Source organism: Cervus elaphus, chromosome 5, assembly GCF_910594005.1.
Source record: "Cervus elaphus chromosome 5, mCerEla1.1, whole genome shotgun sequence".
NCBI classification, from domain to species: Eukaryota; Metazoa; Chordata; class Mammalia; order Artiodactyla; family Cervidae; genus Cervus; species Cervus elaphus.
In genome coordinates, this window is record NC_057819.1 from 21,125,875 (window position 1) to 21,140,909 (window position 15,035).

Sequence of the window (15,035 nt, forward strand, 5' to 3'; positions counted from 1 at the left end):
GGCCGGCGAGCAGGCCTCAGGGGTCCCCAGGCCCCAGCCCCTGCCCAGGAGTTGGATCACTTCCTGTCCTGTCTCCTTCCTGAGCAAACGGGGCTCCTCGGAGTGCAGCCGCTCAGAGTATAGGGAAGAAGAGGGAAAGTCCGTTTGCCCGTTAGTCACGGTTTCCGTCACCAGCGCTCGGCCAGGGCTGCAACCCCACCCTGCTGAGCGTCCACCGGGCCCCTGGGCGCGCCCAGCTCCGCCGCCATCTGCCCGCCTCCAGGGGCTGGCGCAGCCCAGCACCAAATCCCGAGCTTCTCCCGGGAGGGGCCCCTGGCTGGAGCTCGTGAGGGCACGAGAAAGTGGTGTGGCATGTGGGTTCTGTGGGTGCGGCTGAGGGTTCCCGCTTCTTCCCCAATCTATTTTTAACAGACAGGGACCCACTCGAGTGTTTGGGGCTGGGTGAGGGTGAGCGATCAGCTGCCTGGGGGCTGGATCAGGGGGAACACTTGGAGCCTCATAGGGAATGGGGGCTTCCTGTGAGCCAGGCGGGGAGGCACCTCCTGGGGAAACTGAGGTCCCTTGGACCCGCAGCCCAGGCCACGTCGTCCCAAGCAGGGTGAGTATGACGTCAAGACCGGAATCTCCCCAACACCGCGTCTGAGAGGCTGGTGGACTTCGTGTCCCAGGAATCATACCAAATCCTTCCACACGTGGCCCCAAACCCCAGAATTGAGAGTTGTGTATGGAACAGGAGATGCTGTTGATACTACTTAGTGATTACAGCTGATGTTTATTAAGCACCTACTATGTGCCAAGCCTTCTCTACTTACAAGTTTCCTGGGTCTGCACATCTGCTCTGCAAGTCAGAGAATTCTGCTCCCTGCTTTAAACTCTCCAGCCATTCCGAGAACCCGCAATATAAAAACTCAAGTCCTCCACACTCCATACGGTCCAGTGTGATTTAGATCTAGACCCCACTCAGCTCTCTAACTGGTTTCCCTTCCAGGTCTTCTACAAACACTACCCTTCTTATGCTCACAATGCCCTGGCCACAGGACCTTTGCACTGCTCATTCTTCTGGCTGAACATCCTTCTTCCAGACACCCACAATGCCTGCCTCCATCAGGGTTTCATTCGTACATCACCTCCCCAGAGAGGTCTTCCCTGATTACTCTGTCAAAATGAGCTAATCTCACTCCCCATCAATTGCTATCCCTCATCATACCATCTTCAGACCATAATCAGAAATTATCCGTGTGTTAACGTTAATTTGTCTCTCCAGCTAGAACTAACTTGTCGAGGGCTGGCACCTTTGTTCTCAGCTGAATTCCCAGCACACCTAGAACAGAGCCTGGTGCAGAATAGGCACTCTGTAACTACTTCTTTAGATGCATGAAACTGACAGACAAAGACACTGGCTCAGAGAGGCAAAGACACCCGCCCAAGATCACACAGTTCATGGGGTCAAGAAGCCCAGACTTCATTGCAGGTCAGGTTCAAGTACTTCCCTGCCTGACCATCTCTCTCTTCAGGCCTGTGCAGCTTCAGATGGAAGAGGCAACAGAGGAAAACACAGTGAGGTGGGGGATGGGTTGAGACAGACAGACGCGGAGAGACACAGAAGCTGAGCCCCGGGGCCTGGATTCACAGATGGGAGGAAAGGGTAACCTTCGGCCATTAGGAGAGGGAGGGAAAACCTCGGAGAAGTCACCAGTGCCAGATGTTACATAACTCTGGGACGTGCTCCGCCTGCCCACCCGACCCTGCTTCCTGCTGACGTTGTCAGCGGCCACACTCAAGCCAGGTCTGGCGCAAGTCAGGAGGGGACACCCCCTGACCCCCTGCTTCCCCTACTGCTTCCTCTGCTGGCGGAGGGTGACATGTCTTCCTGAGCTCCAGACGGGGGCCTGGCCGGCAGCCAGAGGTGGCTGCCCCTGCTTCAGGAATCTTAAGGATCTGTCTCCCTCCCGGGGTCTGGAGGGTGCGGGGCAGCATCTTGGGAGGCCTGCTTGCATTCTCCAGTGACGGGGAACTCATCCCTGCACCCTGGGTGGCCAACTGTCAGGATGGCTGGACCTGGGTTGATGGGTCCCCAAATCCCTCAGTACACTCTCTCCGCAGCCTTCAACAGAAGTCCACTCCTTTGCAGTCAGCAGGGGAGGAGAGCCAACCCCACTCTCCCAAACAGCCCTTTCTCATCCACAAGTGACCAGCCAGGTTCACCCGTCTGCTGGCCTCAGAACGTGGCCTGCCGGCCCCCACCTTCTGAGCCACTGCCTCCCACCAGGACCACCTCTGCTGAGTTCCATGGGAGTCCTGGAACACAGGGAAGGGTCCAGAAAGGGAAGCCAGGGGCGCCTACAGATGTGAGTTCAAACCTTCCTGTGGCCTCCCTCACCAGGCCCCTCTCCCATCTGACCTCAGCATCTTCACCTGAGGATGGGGTCAACGGTGACAACCTCAGGGGTATGGGGAGGGGCCCAAGATGGAGCTCAGGGTCCCCCTGCTGCTCACACCCACCCTCCTCCTCAGTGATGTCGCCCATCCACCAGCAAGTTCAGGGTCCAGGAACAAGGAGGACGACCGTCTCTATCAACTTTGGCTGCGCTTTGCTGGGACCTGCACAATCTACCTCAAGTCCAGCCCCCGCTGGGTGGCCTCTCAGCTCACAAACCCTCGATGGCTCCCACTGTCCACTAAAGAAAGACCCAGCTCCTCAGCCCAGCAGGAAACCCCACCCACGTGTGTATGGATGGCACCTGCCATTTCCTTCCCTGGCACATAGCAGGCACTGAGGAAAGTCGTGCCGAGCATGCAACGGGGGTGCGGTCCAACACTTAGCAACACCAGTCAGGGCGGCGCCCGGCCCTTTACGTGTAGGAGAGCCTCTGCAGCTCACAGCAACCCCACAAGCGGGGCCGCTCTTTAAAGCGACGCCGAGTGCCAAGGCCGCGAACCCACGGGCACCACCAGTGAGGACGTGGCAGAGCTCTGTGCGCCCTTTAGCCCAGGGCCCCACTCTATACCATCTGGCTAGGCTGCCTCTTTGGATGAGTGAATGAATGAATGAACCAATCGATCAATGAACCAATTCCTCAGGCAATCTAGGAGCGGACATACTCTGTACCCAATTAACAACCAAGAGAGATGCGACACCCCGTCCCTCAGTGCACTTTCTCCGCAGCCTTCAATGTAAGTCCACTCCTTCGCAGTCAGCAGGGAAGGAGTGCACTTACATTATCCAGTCATCCCAGCCACCAGGCACCAGGCGGACACGGGCAATTCACTACTGAACCCGCCAACACTGCCACCGCCACGTGGCTCTCACTGAGGGACGCTCACAACATACCAGGAACACTTCTAAGCACCCCACACCCATTTCACTCAAATGGTCCCCACAGCAGCCCTTTGAGGGGGACATGTGTGTGCTCAGTCGTGTCTGACTCTTTGTGACCCCATGGACTACAGCTTGCCAGGCTCCTCTGTTCATGGGGATTCTCCAGGCAAGAATACTGGTCTCTTCGAGGGGATATTCCCCACCCAGGGATCAAACCCATGTCTCTTGTGTCTCCTGCATTAGCAGGTGGATTCTTTACCAACTACTCCACCTGGGAAGCCCACTTTGAAGTGGGAATTATCCCCATTTCATAAGTAGGAAAACTAAGGCCCAGAGAAGACAAACCACTCGCCCAAGGTTGCATAGCTAAGAAGCATCAGAATCTGCATCTTAACCTGGGTGTCTGGGGCAAGTCCCTACCATGGTTGTTCCTACACATACTATTCAAGAGAGCACCTCAAACACCCCTGAGAAGAAAAGGGGGGGCCAGTGGCTTTAAAATAAAAATGATGCTGATACCACTACTAGTAATTAGGGCAGCCTGAGTTCCAGGAGTAAGGGTTGTCGTTATCATTCTCCCACTTTACAGATGAGGAAACTGAGGCTCGTGGGGATGAAGCCGCTACCCAAGGTCACAGGTGTCAATTCATGAAGCCAGGGCTTGATTCCACTTTCTCCCAGAGGACAAGCCACACCACCTATCCAGCTAGTACCTCTGGTTCCCCAACCCTCCCTCTCAAGTTCTGGGGTCTTCAGGGGTGCAGCAGGGCCGTGTCCCAAGGAAACCTGGAAAGTGAGGCCGTGGGCCAGCAGGCTGTAAGAGGAGACTCCTGTAACCCAATAGCCGGGGGAAAGCACGCTGGTGTGTGGGCACTGGGCTGGGCTGGGCAGGGAATGGGAGGGGGAGGGAAGAGGCAGGGAGGACTGACAGGTCAGAAGGAGAAGGGGAGGGAGCAGGAAGACCTTTCTGTCCCTGGGGGATGTCAGGGCCAGCCCCTGTCCCCGGTGTGTATAGGTGACCGGCCACCCACCTCCAACCACCACCGCCACCTCGTGCTACGGGATCTTAGCAAGCGTTGTGCTCCAGACCAGGTGCCCCTCAGCCTTGGCCCTCACCACCTTCCTCCCTGTAGAAAGCAGAGTCCTGGAACATCTAGAAGACCAGCAGAGCTCCTTGTGTTCGAGCGAGCCCTGCCTGTAGCTTGAGGAGGAACAGAGGAGCACCGGGAACCAACTTCAGAGCAAGCAGGGCACAGGCAGGGGGCAGAGCCCGACCCGACACAATGGGGACGCGGCGCAGGTAGAGGCCTAACCCAGTGAAGCCTGCAGGTGGGCCTCAGCCCTGACCACAGGGCCATGGCAATCCTCCTCCAGCCAAGAACACTCAGGGGGCTGGGGAGTGGGTGGGCTAAGTCATTCAGTCCTGTCAGACTCTTTGCGACCCCATGGACTGTAGCCAGGCTCCCCTGTCCGTGGGATTCTCCAGGCAAGAATACTGGCGTGGGCTGCCATTTCCTCCTCCAGGGGATCTTCCTGACCCAAAGATCGAACCCATGTCTCTTATGTCTCCTGCATTGGCAGGAAGGTTTTTCACCAATTGCACCACTTGGGAAGCCCAGGGGGCTGGGGAGTGATGTCCTCAAATTCGGCACAGCACTCCAGGAGCATTCAAAGAGGGAGATTCTGGTCCCTGATTCGCCGGCCACGCTGTGTGACCCCAGCAGCCTGCTTGCCCTCTCTGGACCACAGTGGGCTACATGAGGAGCAATTCAACCCCCACCCCCCAGACAGGCTTCACATACTTCAAACCCAGCAGAAATGGCCCGATCGTGCAGAACTGGGGGGTGGACAACTGTGCATCCCCATCCTGTGCCCTCACATCTACAAGGAACTATGCAGCCTGCCGACCAGAGGCATGAGTCCTCAGGTCATGTAGTTGTGGGTTCACCCCCAAGTCAGCTGTTTATGAGCCTGGCTGAGTCTCAGTTTCCCCAGATCTGAAATGATGACCGTGCTTGACATGTCACAAGTGTGCCCCAAAGGGGAAGGGAGGGGGATGGAAAGAGGGAGAGAAAGAGAAGGAAGAGAGGGAGGCAGAGAGAGAGGGAAAAGAAAAGGGGAAAAAAAAAAAGAGAGAAGAAAAGATGCCGCCCCCAAATGGCCCTGTAACAGCTTCCCAGTAACAGCTGCGGAGGAAGCGTGCAGACCATTCATAGGAGCAGTGAGGCGAGCCCGCCCCTTCTGTGTTCCTGGGGGAGGGAGAGGTCTGAGCTGCTTCTCCAGTCCCCAGGAGGACAGGGCTGGGCCGGCTGCTCCCCGGGGTGGCCCTGAGACTGTGAGTTCAAACGGGGGTGGGGGGAGATGCTGACTTAGGGTTCATCTGCCCCGGGTCTTCATTCCAATGTGCTGACAGCCCCAAGTCTCTGGTGAGTCACTGCCCTGACCCACCACGCTCCTTCCTTCCTCCCTGCCCGGAGCTCAAGGCCCTCAGAGGGGTCTGCCCAGGGAGTGCTAGCGAGAAGGGGGCGGGGGGTGGTGGTGGAGCCGGGGAGGTGGGAGGGTGGGCCTGCCCACTGAAGTACCCAGGAGGGATGCTGACGGCACAGGATCAATCCCAGCAGCATTCCAGGGGGACCGCTGAGCAAGAACCGGGAGGGGCTGAATCCTGAGCCAGACTGGGTGTTAAGACCCCTCCCCGCCCAGGTCTCCAGGGCTGTAGTGCCCACACGGGCCCACGGTGTGACCCCAGTGGGGGAGGAGGGGAGAGGAGGTTGGTGGGGGACTCACCATCTTCAGCTTGTGCTGCTGTAGAATCTCATCCAGGTTCTGCCTCTTCTTGTAGTTGAAGTAGAAGTTCTTACACTGGGACACCGTCTTGGAGCCCACCATCCGGGCGATGGCCGACCAGTTCCGGCCGTGTTCCAGGAGGCCTGTGGGAGGAGGGAGGCACATGAGGGGCGTCAGGGGGCTGGAAGGGCAGAGAGGGCCTGTGTCCGTGGCAGGAAGAGCAGACAGAGCCCCGGGCAGAAAACAGCCCTGATCCCTTAGGCTCACTGTACCGGTCCAGGGTTTCTGGAAAGAGATACAGATGATTGGGCTGGGGGGGGGGGGGGCACAAGAAGGAGGGGGCTGGGCTCCCTGGGAGAGGTCTGGGCTCCAGGAACTGGAAGGGCAGGTAGGAACAGCCAGGGTGCACCCCTGCTGAGGTCACCATCAAGGGTTCTGGGGGCTGAGGGCTGAGGTCAGGGGCACAGACCCCGCCCGGGGCCCCACCTCTCCTCCTCCCCTGCCGGTCGTGACCCGGCACTGACACTCGCTCGCAGCTGCAGACGAGGAGGCCTCGGGAGACCGAGCTGTTTTCCGGCCGCACCGGGCCAGGGAAAGGAAGGAACGTGTGAGCAGGGGTGGGAGGGTGGAGTCCGGGTGGGGGTGAATCGGGCCAGGAGCCTCCGCGCCCAGGTTAACCGGGGCAACCCCAAGCTCCCCCGGGACACCTAAAGGCCCACCCTGGACTCGGGCCCCACCAGGCTGGTTCAGGATCTGGGGTGGAGTTGCCCCCACAAATCACAGTCACCCTCATCTCCATGAGCTTCTCACACAGCTTCACAGACTCCTGATGTGGGGAGACACCCCTAGGAATTGGTAGGCACCACCCCAGACTCACCTAGGGCAGAGAAAGCTCCCTCCATGCCCACAGACTAGGGCCAGAGCTGCGCCTCCAGCCCCTATTCCATTTTCAACACCGTAAACACCAGGCTGAGCAGAAATGCAGTCCCCCTCCCCGACCCCCCCGCCCCCAGCAAGCCGGCCCTGAGTCTCAGCCCATCTGCCCGCCGTGCTCCCAGTACACGGGCTCGCCTCACATCCGCCGGTGTCTCTACGTCTTTATGTCTCACATCTCCTGGTGAGCAGCATGCCTTGTGCGCTCAGGTCAGCCCGAGCAGGTAGGGCCTGCCCCGACTCCTGACGGCTGCAGGAGGGGCTGAGGAGAGGTTCCAGCCTCCAGGGGCTTCGGGGCAGGACTGGGCCCCCAGAGGGCAGCAGGAACGAAGCCTGAGTCACGTTGCTGGGAACAGAGCGGCCTCTGAGCCCCAGAGCTAGACTCCTAACGACTACTGAAAGATTTCCCATAACGAAGTTTGAGGTCGTTTTCCTTGAATCAAATCAAGCTGCAAGCCAGGAAGGCTATATTTTGCAGGGGTGGGAGTCTGAGGGGCTGACATTCTGCCTGTCAATATTTTCTGTCTCTCATTCATTCATCTATCCATCCATCTCTCCATCTACCCATTCATCCAAACATGTGCCGGCAGCTTGCTACATACAAGGCTCACACAGAAATAAAACAGCATCAAAAACAACATCGACAAACCACCGTGTCACATGGCCGAGCAACCTGGAGTTTGCAAAGCCTTTCAAAGACTTGGTTCCCTCTTATCCTTGCTGTCGAGGCCACGGCCGTTTTCACATCCCCTGGACGGGAGGGAAACTGATGCTCTGGAGATCAGAGCAACTTACAAGCTCCTGGGGTGGGCCACAGGGCCAAGTAGACGTGGGGACCGGGGCTGTCCTCTCTCCTGCCTGTAGGCCCAGAGGGGTGGGGGTGGGGGTGCTGGACTGACAGGCCACCTGCTCCCCTGCGGAGGCCACCAGGCCACGTGGCTCGACGGCCGCTGCTCAGGGTTCCTCAAGGACAGGCACGGGGCGGGGGGTTGGGGGGGTTGGGGGGGGAGCCGAGGCGTGGGATCAAGTGTAACCCAGCCCCCTGACCTTTCCCGCCGCCTGCGCCAGCAGCAGCTGCCACTTCCAGAGAACCTGGCGGAGGACGACGGGGACGCGTTTATTTATATTTCCCCAACCGGGGCCAAGGGAGCCCAGGCAAACACGTTGGGCCGGAACCCCGGGAGGGAGAGGGCGGGTCTCCCATCTGGGCCTGCTGGGGGGGGGGGGTAAGTATGTGGGGGGTAGGGAGGGGCGGTGGACAAGAACCCAGGGGGAGGCTGAACCCCAGGGAGGTTGACATTTACAAACTGGACACATAAATAAGGAGATGGCGTGGAGTTGGCTGAGAGGCTGAGGTTCTAATTAACTCCACTCGTGGCAGCAGCAGGGGCTTGGGGGGCTGGGGGGGGGGTCGCCCAGCGCTGCCTGAAAGCTGCTTGGGAAGGACCGCTGGACTGAGCCATCCTGAAGCCCTGCCCAGACTTGCTGTGTGTGGTCCGCGCCATTCCCTCTGCTCTTTGGGCCTCAGTTTCTTTTAAGTGCTGTGCAGAGAGCTGGGGTGAGTGTCCTAATATTACGGGCCAGGACACCTGGGGTGGGGGTGGACCGGTATGGGCTGTCTTCTGGTTCTGAGAACCCAGACCAAGGGTGCTGGGCACAGGGAGATGCCCTGTAGACCTCACCATGCCTCAGGGACAACCTGAACCCGATGCAGCAGAAAGACCCCCACCTCTCGACCTGGAGAGAGCACCTCTGAGCACAGCTGTCCAGGACCCCTCCCGGATCCGCCTCAACACAGACCTCCTTCCCAGGGAGCCCCCACCCGACAGCCAGAGAGGCTGGGAAGGGGCCCTAGAAGAAAGTGAGGTGGGACCCCACGGTAGAGAAACCCCGAGCCCTCCCTCCGGCCCCAGCCTGAGGTCCTTGTCACCCCTGGGGTCCCTGTCACCGTGGCCCAAAAGCACCCCCCCCCCGCCCCCAGTCCCCTCCCCGGAGCCACTCACTCACATCCTCTCATCTGCGTCTCCCCCTCGGCCAAGTTTTCCGGAAACATACGGCTTGGAGGATGCTCCAGGGATCGGAGCTGGGAGCAGCGGGCTGGGAGGCGGGAGGCTGGGCGGCCGTGGTGCCGGCTCCGCAAGGCTTCTGGCTGGCGTCTGCTGGCGGCTCAGCTCAGCCTCACATCCTTCTCGTCCAACGGCGGCGCGAGGGAGGAGGGAGGGGGGAGGGAGGAGGGAGGAGGGAGGTGGGAGGGGCCGGGCGGTGGAGGGCGGCAGGCGGAGGCTGGCTCCGGGGAGGGCGGGGAAGCAGCTCCGTGCTGCGCGCGCCGGCCCGCCCGCCCGTGGTGGCCCAGGGCTCCTCCGGCAGCGCTGCCACCCCTGAGCCGTCCCCCCCGCCCCCCGCAGCTGCGGGCCTGCGAGGTGCCCTTCGCCTGATGGGGGAGGGCGGCGGCAAGTTGTCGGCTGTGTGCGAGAGGTGCCCCGTGCCAGGCGTCACCAGGGAGCACCGCGTCCGCGCCTCCTCCGGGCACCGACGTGCCCAGCGTGGGCGCTCAGCCCCCGGACCCCTGACGCGCCCACCGGGCAGAAACCAAAGACCCCACCCCCACCGCCTGTCCGGCAGCCTCGCCGCGGCGCGCAAGGACTCGGCCGATCTTCCTGCTGCCTGACCCAGCGAGACGCGTCAGGGCTGAATGTGACCTCCAGACGGAGGCTCCCGGGAGCGGGCGGGCGGGGGAGCGTGGCAGAAGCCCAGGTTCAGAAGGGGGCGGGCCAACTTGGCACTGGCCTCCCCCTCCCTCTCTCCCCATCCGCGGCGGTGGCGGCGTCAGCAGCGGTAAGAACAGATGAGGGTTCAGAAAAACAGAGCTTCTCCACCCCGGCAGGCAGCCGGGGAGCAAACAGCTTCTTCCGCCGTCATTCCCCTGTGCGCTGGTTCCACCTGTGGTCTGCCCCCCTTCCCGCCTGACTGCTGTCAGGGCGGCCAGGCCCATCGTGGGGGACTCTATAAGTCTGGATGGGCTGGAAGCGGGCAGTGGGTGGGCAGGGCTAGGTTCGCCTTATAGGAGGAAACTTAGAATCTGAGGGGATTCTTCCAAGTGCAAATGAGACCTCCAACCCCTGAGGATGGGAGCGGGGGAGGGTCTGGTGTCCTTAGAGGGCTCTCTGCTCCCCGAGGGTCTTGGGGCCAGGGCTACCTTTTTCTTCCCTCTCTGAGACACCCAGGTCAGCCTGTGCCCCATAAAAAACACCTGCTACAGATTCCCCAGGCAGCTCCCAGGGAGTTGAAAGTTAACTGAGTTGAACTTTGGAGCGAGATCCAGGTCACGACCGATTTCTCCAACTCCCAGGTCATTGACCTGCTCAACTCTTCTGTCCTCAAGCCTCTCCATCCTGCCCACAAAACCCAAGGAACAACGGCCCACCCCTGTCCCACCGCCTTGCCCCCAGACCTCGCCCTGGGTCCTGGGGCACACCCCCAGGGAGGACAACAGAGACAACCGTGTTGGGGAGCCGGACGTCCCACTCGAGTCCCACGATCCTTTCTCTGCAAGGGAGGCCCAAGGGGGCTTCTAAGGATGCCAATCCAATCGGGTCACTCCTCTGCTTCAGATTTGCCAGGGATGACCCAATGCTCTTGGAATAACACCCAAAGGCCTTGGCGTGGTGCGTGAGGCCCGGCAGACTCGTCCCACACCCGTCGTCCACCCCGATTCCTACCTCTTCCCTTGCTCCAGCCACCCACGGGGACCCTTCCTGCCCAGCCCCTGGGTGTGCCCCAGGACATCTGTACTCACTGTCCCTGCTGCCTGCATGGCTTTTTCACAGATCTCCTTCTGCCTTCCTTCACTTCTCAGCTTCAAGCGACAGCTCCTCAGAGAAGTCTGCTGTGACCACTCTTTCCAAAGCTGTCCTCCCGGCCACCCTGCCGTCATGGGGTTTTGGTATCTCCAGAGCACTTATCGCTGCTCCCTGAAATTAGCTCCTTGGCTCCACTGCTCATTGAGGGCAGTGTCTCTGCACCCACAACTGCTAGGTGTGCAGGAGGCATCTGGCAAATGAAGAAAGCTCCAGATACCCTAGGCGTGTGGGTTTGGGGGCTCACTGGGCATCCCCCAGGCACCTCTGCTACCTCGCTGGGGCCCACAGCTTCAAAGAGAGGAGCGGGCTGCACCTTTATCCCCATGGGGGGTCCTGAACCCTCCCCAGAAGAGAAGGGAGGGAGTGCCCCCCTCTCACACCAGGGGCCCGCCCTCACGCACTCTGCGCTGGTGCCCCAGACGGCAGATTCTGCCAACATCCCCTGTGGTTTGGATTCCCCGACCTCACTTCTAATTTCTAAGGAAGGAGTTTCGTTCTGAAGCGACAGGGAGGCAGGAACTAGGAAGTGAAATTGACCAAGACAGGAAGTCAAGCCAGGAGGTCTGAGTCACTGAGCACAGAAGGAGGTGAAGGAGCAGGGGGAAGCCGGAGAGGTGATGGTGAGGGGGGCTTCCCTGTGTGGGGGCTTGGCCTGGCCGCTCCGGCTACCCTCAGGAGGGAGCTTCTCATACACTGTCTGGGGGCCTGAGATGAACTGTTATCATAGGAGCAGTGTCTAAGCCCCCATCAACTCAAGTACACTGACCCCCAGAGAGACCTTGTCCCTGTCATATCCCTCCCCAAGGTGCTACCCTCTCAGGGTCCCCACTGCAGGCAGCTCTCATCTCTGGGGTCTGCAAACCTGCACCAACTACACCCCCCAACCCCACCATGGGCAAGTTCTGATAACCTGGGGGTGGAGGGATCTTTCCAGCACCTGCGGGCAGTACCACACTGCCATCCATCTGCGTCCTGGGAATTTCACAGCTGCGCCCCCCCTGGAAACTAGCATACCCCCCAGGAAACACTCGCTTCCCACCATCCCAGGCAGCCCATCCAGCCTGAGGTTTTCTATTCCCTCCGTGAAGCAGCACAGGCCACTTGCAAGACGGACATGTCCATAGCCCTCCCACCTACCGCCGCTTTCCAAGAGAAACCCTGGTTTGCAAAACAAGATTTTCTGCCTAAAACACTATCAAAGGAGCAGGGGGAAAAAAAAGAAAGAAAAACCAGCCGATTTAGTCCTGAGTCATGCCACTTCCTTATTTCAGAAACTCCAAGCCCTGGGCAGATTTGACTTGGACTCAGCGCAGGGTTGGCGACCTTGCCGGGAACCTACTGTGTATCTGAGCCTCCAACACACCTCCTGCCAGTCCCTGAGGGGATTCGGCCAGACAACCTCACACCTGAACTTCGACTTACCTTTCTACTCTTTTCAAAATAAAGACTCGGTGCCTACATTAGCCTCAGCCTCAGCTTCAGCTATTATATCTGCAAATCTTAGGGACAATGTGATCTCCCAACACATGATTAAAGACATTAAGATGAAAAAAATAACACCTGTGTGTAACCTGGCATCCTACCATTTTGGGAAATTATGCGTTCAATGTCAGGTTTTCCAATAGAGCACAGCCAAGTGGTAAGTTCTGGGGCCAAGCAACTCCAGGTTATTTGTTGTACAAGCCCCAGCTCGTCATTCAGCCCCTTGGGCCTCAGTTTTCCCATCTGCAAAGCAGAAGGTGTGTCTGTGTGCATGTGTGAGTGTATGCACACACGTGTGTCCTCAAATATGGAGAAGCTGCCTTGAGGGTCCCTTGGAGGATTAAGTAAGATCATTCATGCAAAATTCAGGACCAGCGAGCACCGACCACATGCTAACAGGCATTGTCATTACTGTGTAACCTGCCTCGGGTCTCTTTCTCTGAGGAAGCATCAACTTGAATGCCCACGTCTGGATTTTGCTCCTAGAAGTTCGACTGGGCTGGGAGATGCTTGACTTTACTTTCAAGGGTGCTGACAAGCAACATGAGAAGGGTCTGGAGCTTACCCTGGTATCTGGCTGGGTTGCCCAAGTTCAGGCAGAAACCCCAACTCTCTCCTCCTTCTGAACACCAGAAGAATCCAGGTTTGGGGGATAGTGCACCCAAGATGAAGTTCAGCTCCAGCTGGAGGTGGTGACAGCTCCCCACCGATGCCAGCCCCGGGATGCTGCAGGCTCTTCTAATGATCTTTGAGGTCACCCCCCTCGACCCTGTCCATCAACTGTCCTCAGTCCCCACTTGGCATGCTGGTCCTGTCTCCTGCTGGACCCTCATTGATCCACGTGCTCAGAAGTGACCCAGCATCCTGAACCCGGGTGCCTCCATCAGCTGCCAGCCCTGTGCACTGACCATGGTGTCACGCTGCCCATCGTAAGCCCCAGTGGGCATGTGCATGGCTGTCCAGGCCAAGCACACCCGCCGTTGCTCTCCCGTGGTCGGGAGGCTTTGATGACAGACATGTGGAAGCGGAGGCCCGAGCTTCCAGGCTGGGGACTCACACCTCCCCTCCCCAAGCCCTCGACCCTTCATCCGTAAAAACTAATTAAACCAGCCAGTGTGCACAGCAAGCACTTTGGAGGTGCAAAGCAATTAGTGGTTTCTCCCTCACCCCCCATGAAAGGAGGCGAGTCCTGCGGGTAGAGCGGGCCTGGAGTTACTGGGGGAAGAGCTCTGGGACCCACCCGGGCTCCACCCGGGCTGAAGGGCTTTGCTTGGGGCCACCAGGGCCTGGTCTCTGCAGGGCCCTCCCCTGGGTCCATGCACCCTGCCCTCACCCTCCTCACCAGGCGGGCCACTTGAGGCCAGGGAGGGGCTGGCAGTGTGGAGCTGGGCCAGTGCCTATTTCTGGTCTTGGGAATGGTGTGCCCAGGGGCTTCCCCACCCCCCTCCACAGCTGGCGCCCTCTCCACCAGAGAAGGGGGCTGGGGACCAGGAGGGGGTGCCAGCCGAGCCCAGGGCCTCCCGCTTAGTTGGGTCAAGACTGCAAGCCAGGCCAGGCTGACCTTTCCCAGGGGAAACAGAGCTTCACATCCCAGCCCAGTGCCTGCCCAGCATGGCGCTGCGCCCTGGGGCAGGCGGCCAGCTCTCCGGGGCTGCCCTGCACTTGCTCGGTCCCCACTTGGTGTAAGCCCCAGGGCAGGCAGCCCTACTCCATGTACAAAGGAAGGGCAGGTGCTCACCAGCTACCTGGAATCCTGCAGCTCTCTTGTCCCTGGGCCACGCCTCCCCACATTATGGCCTTCCCCTGCTCTAGAGCGACCACCGAACTCTTGCCCACAGCTGGTCGGGCCAGCAGGGGTGGGAAGGGGGTAGCCCTCCCAACGGCCTCTCCACCCCTTGCCTCTCTTTCCCTTGCTCTCTGCGTTTTTTTGGTTGTTGTTGTTTTATTTAACTTTTGGCCAAACCCTGCAGCAGGTGGGAGCTTAGTTCCCTGACCAGGGATTGAACCTGCACTCCTTGCACTGGAAGGCGGAGTCTTAACCACTGGACCATCAGGAAAGTCCTGCTTGCTGGGTTTTAACAGCCTGTTACTTGACTTCACTGCCCTTGCCCCAGGGCCTTTGCACATGCTATTCCTTTACTGGGAGGCGCTCCCCCCACTTCATCATCAGATTAATAGTAGCCCGACCCATGGTCTCACTTATTCAAACCTCACACCAGCCCCATTCTGTAACTAGGGTGCCTGGGTTTGAATTCAAGCTCTACCAATTAACAGCTGTGTGACCTTGGGCAGGTCACTTAACTTCTCTGGGTCTCAGTTTCATCATTTTGGATAAAGAAACAAGAAATAGCATCTGCCTCATAAGGCTGGTGGGGATGAAGTGACTTAACACACAGATTGCCTTTAGCAGTACCTGCTACACAGAAGTACTGACAAATACTTAACAGTATTACTTATTATTCTGTGCTTTGGGTGTCAGCCCCAGGGCCCTTTCCCAGTGCCATGAAACCACCTCCAAATGTCATCTTACACCACCAATCCCCTTCCCAGCTGTGCAGGGAAGGGGCTGAGGCCCCCAGAGGTGCAGCTACTGTTCCGCGTCACCCACAAGGGACAGAGCTAAGACTCAAACACAGAGTCTGTGTGCTGAACTG

At 59.1% G+C, this 15,035-nt stretch overlaps 1 protein-coding gene across 23 annotated transcripts in view; it reads right to left on the minus strand.

Annotated features, from left to right (window-relative positions):
- NCOR2 (nuclear receptor corepressor 2) overlaps positions 1 to 15,035 on the minus strand; it is a 233,643-nt gene that overhangs the window by 51,506 nt on the left and 167,102 nt on the right. For all 23 annotated transcript variants that reach the window (XM_043902057.1, XM_043902059.1, XM_043902065.1 and 20 more), the window contains one exon: positions 6,107 to 6,249. In XM_043902057.1, the coding sequence (XP_043757992.1) occupies positions 6,107 to 6,249 (143 nt within the window). The remainder of the gene's footprint in view (positions 1 to 6,106; positions 6,250 to 15,035) is intronic.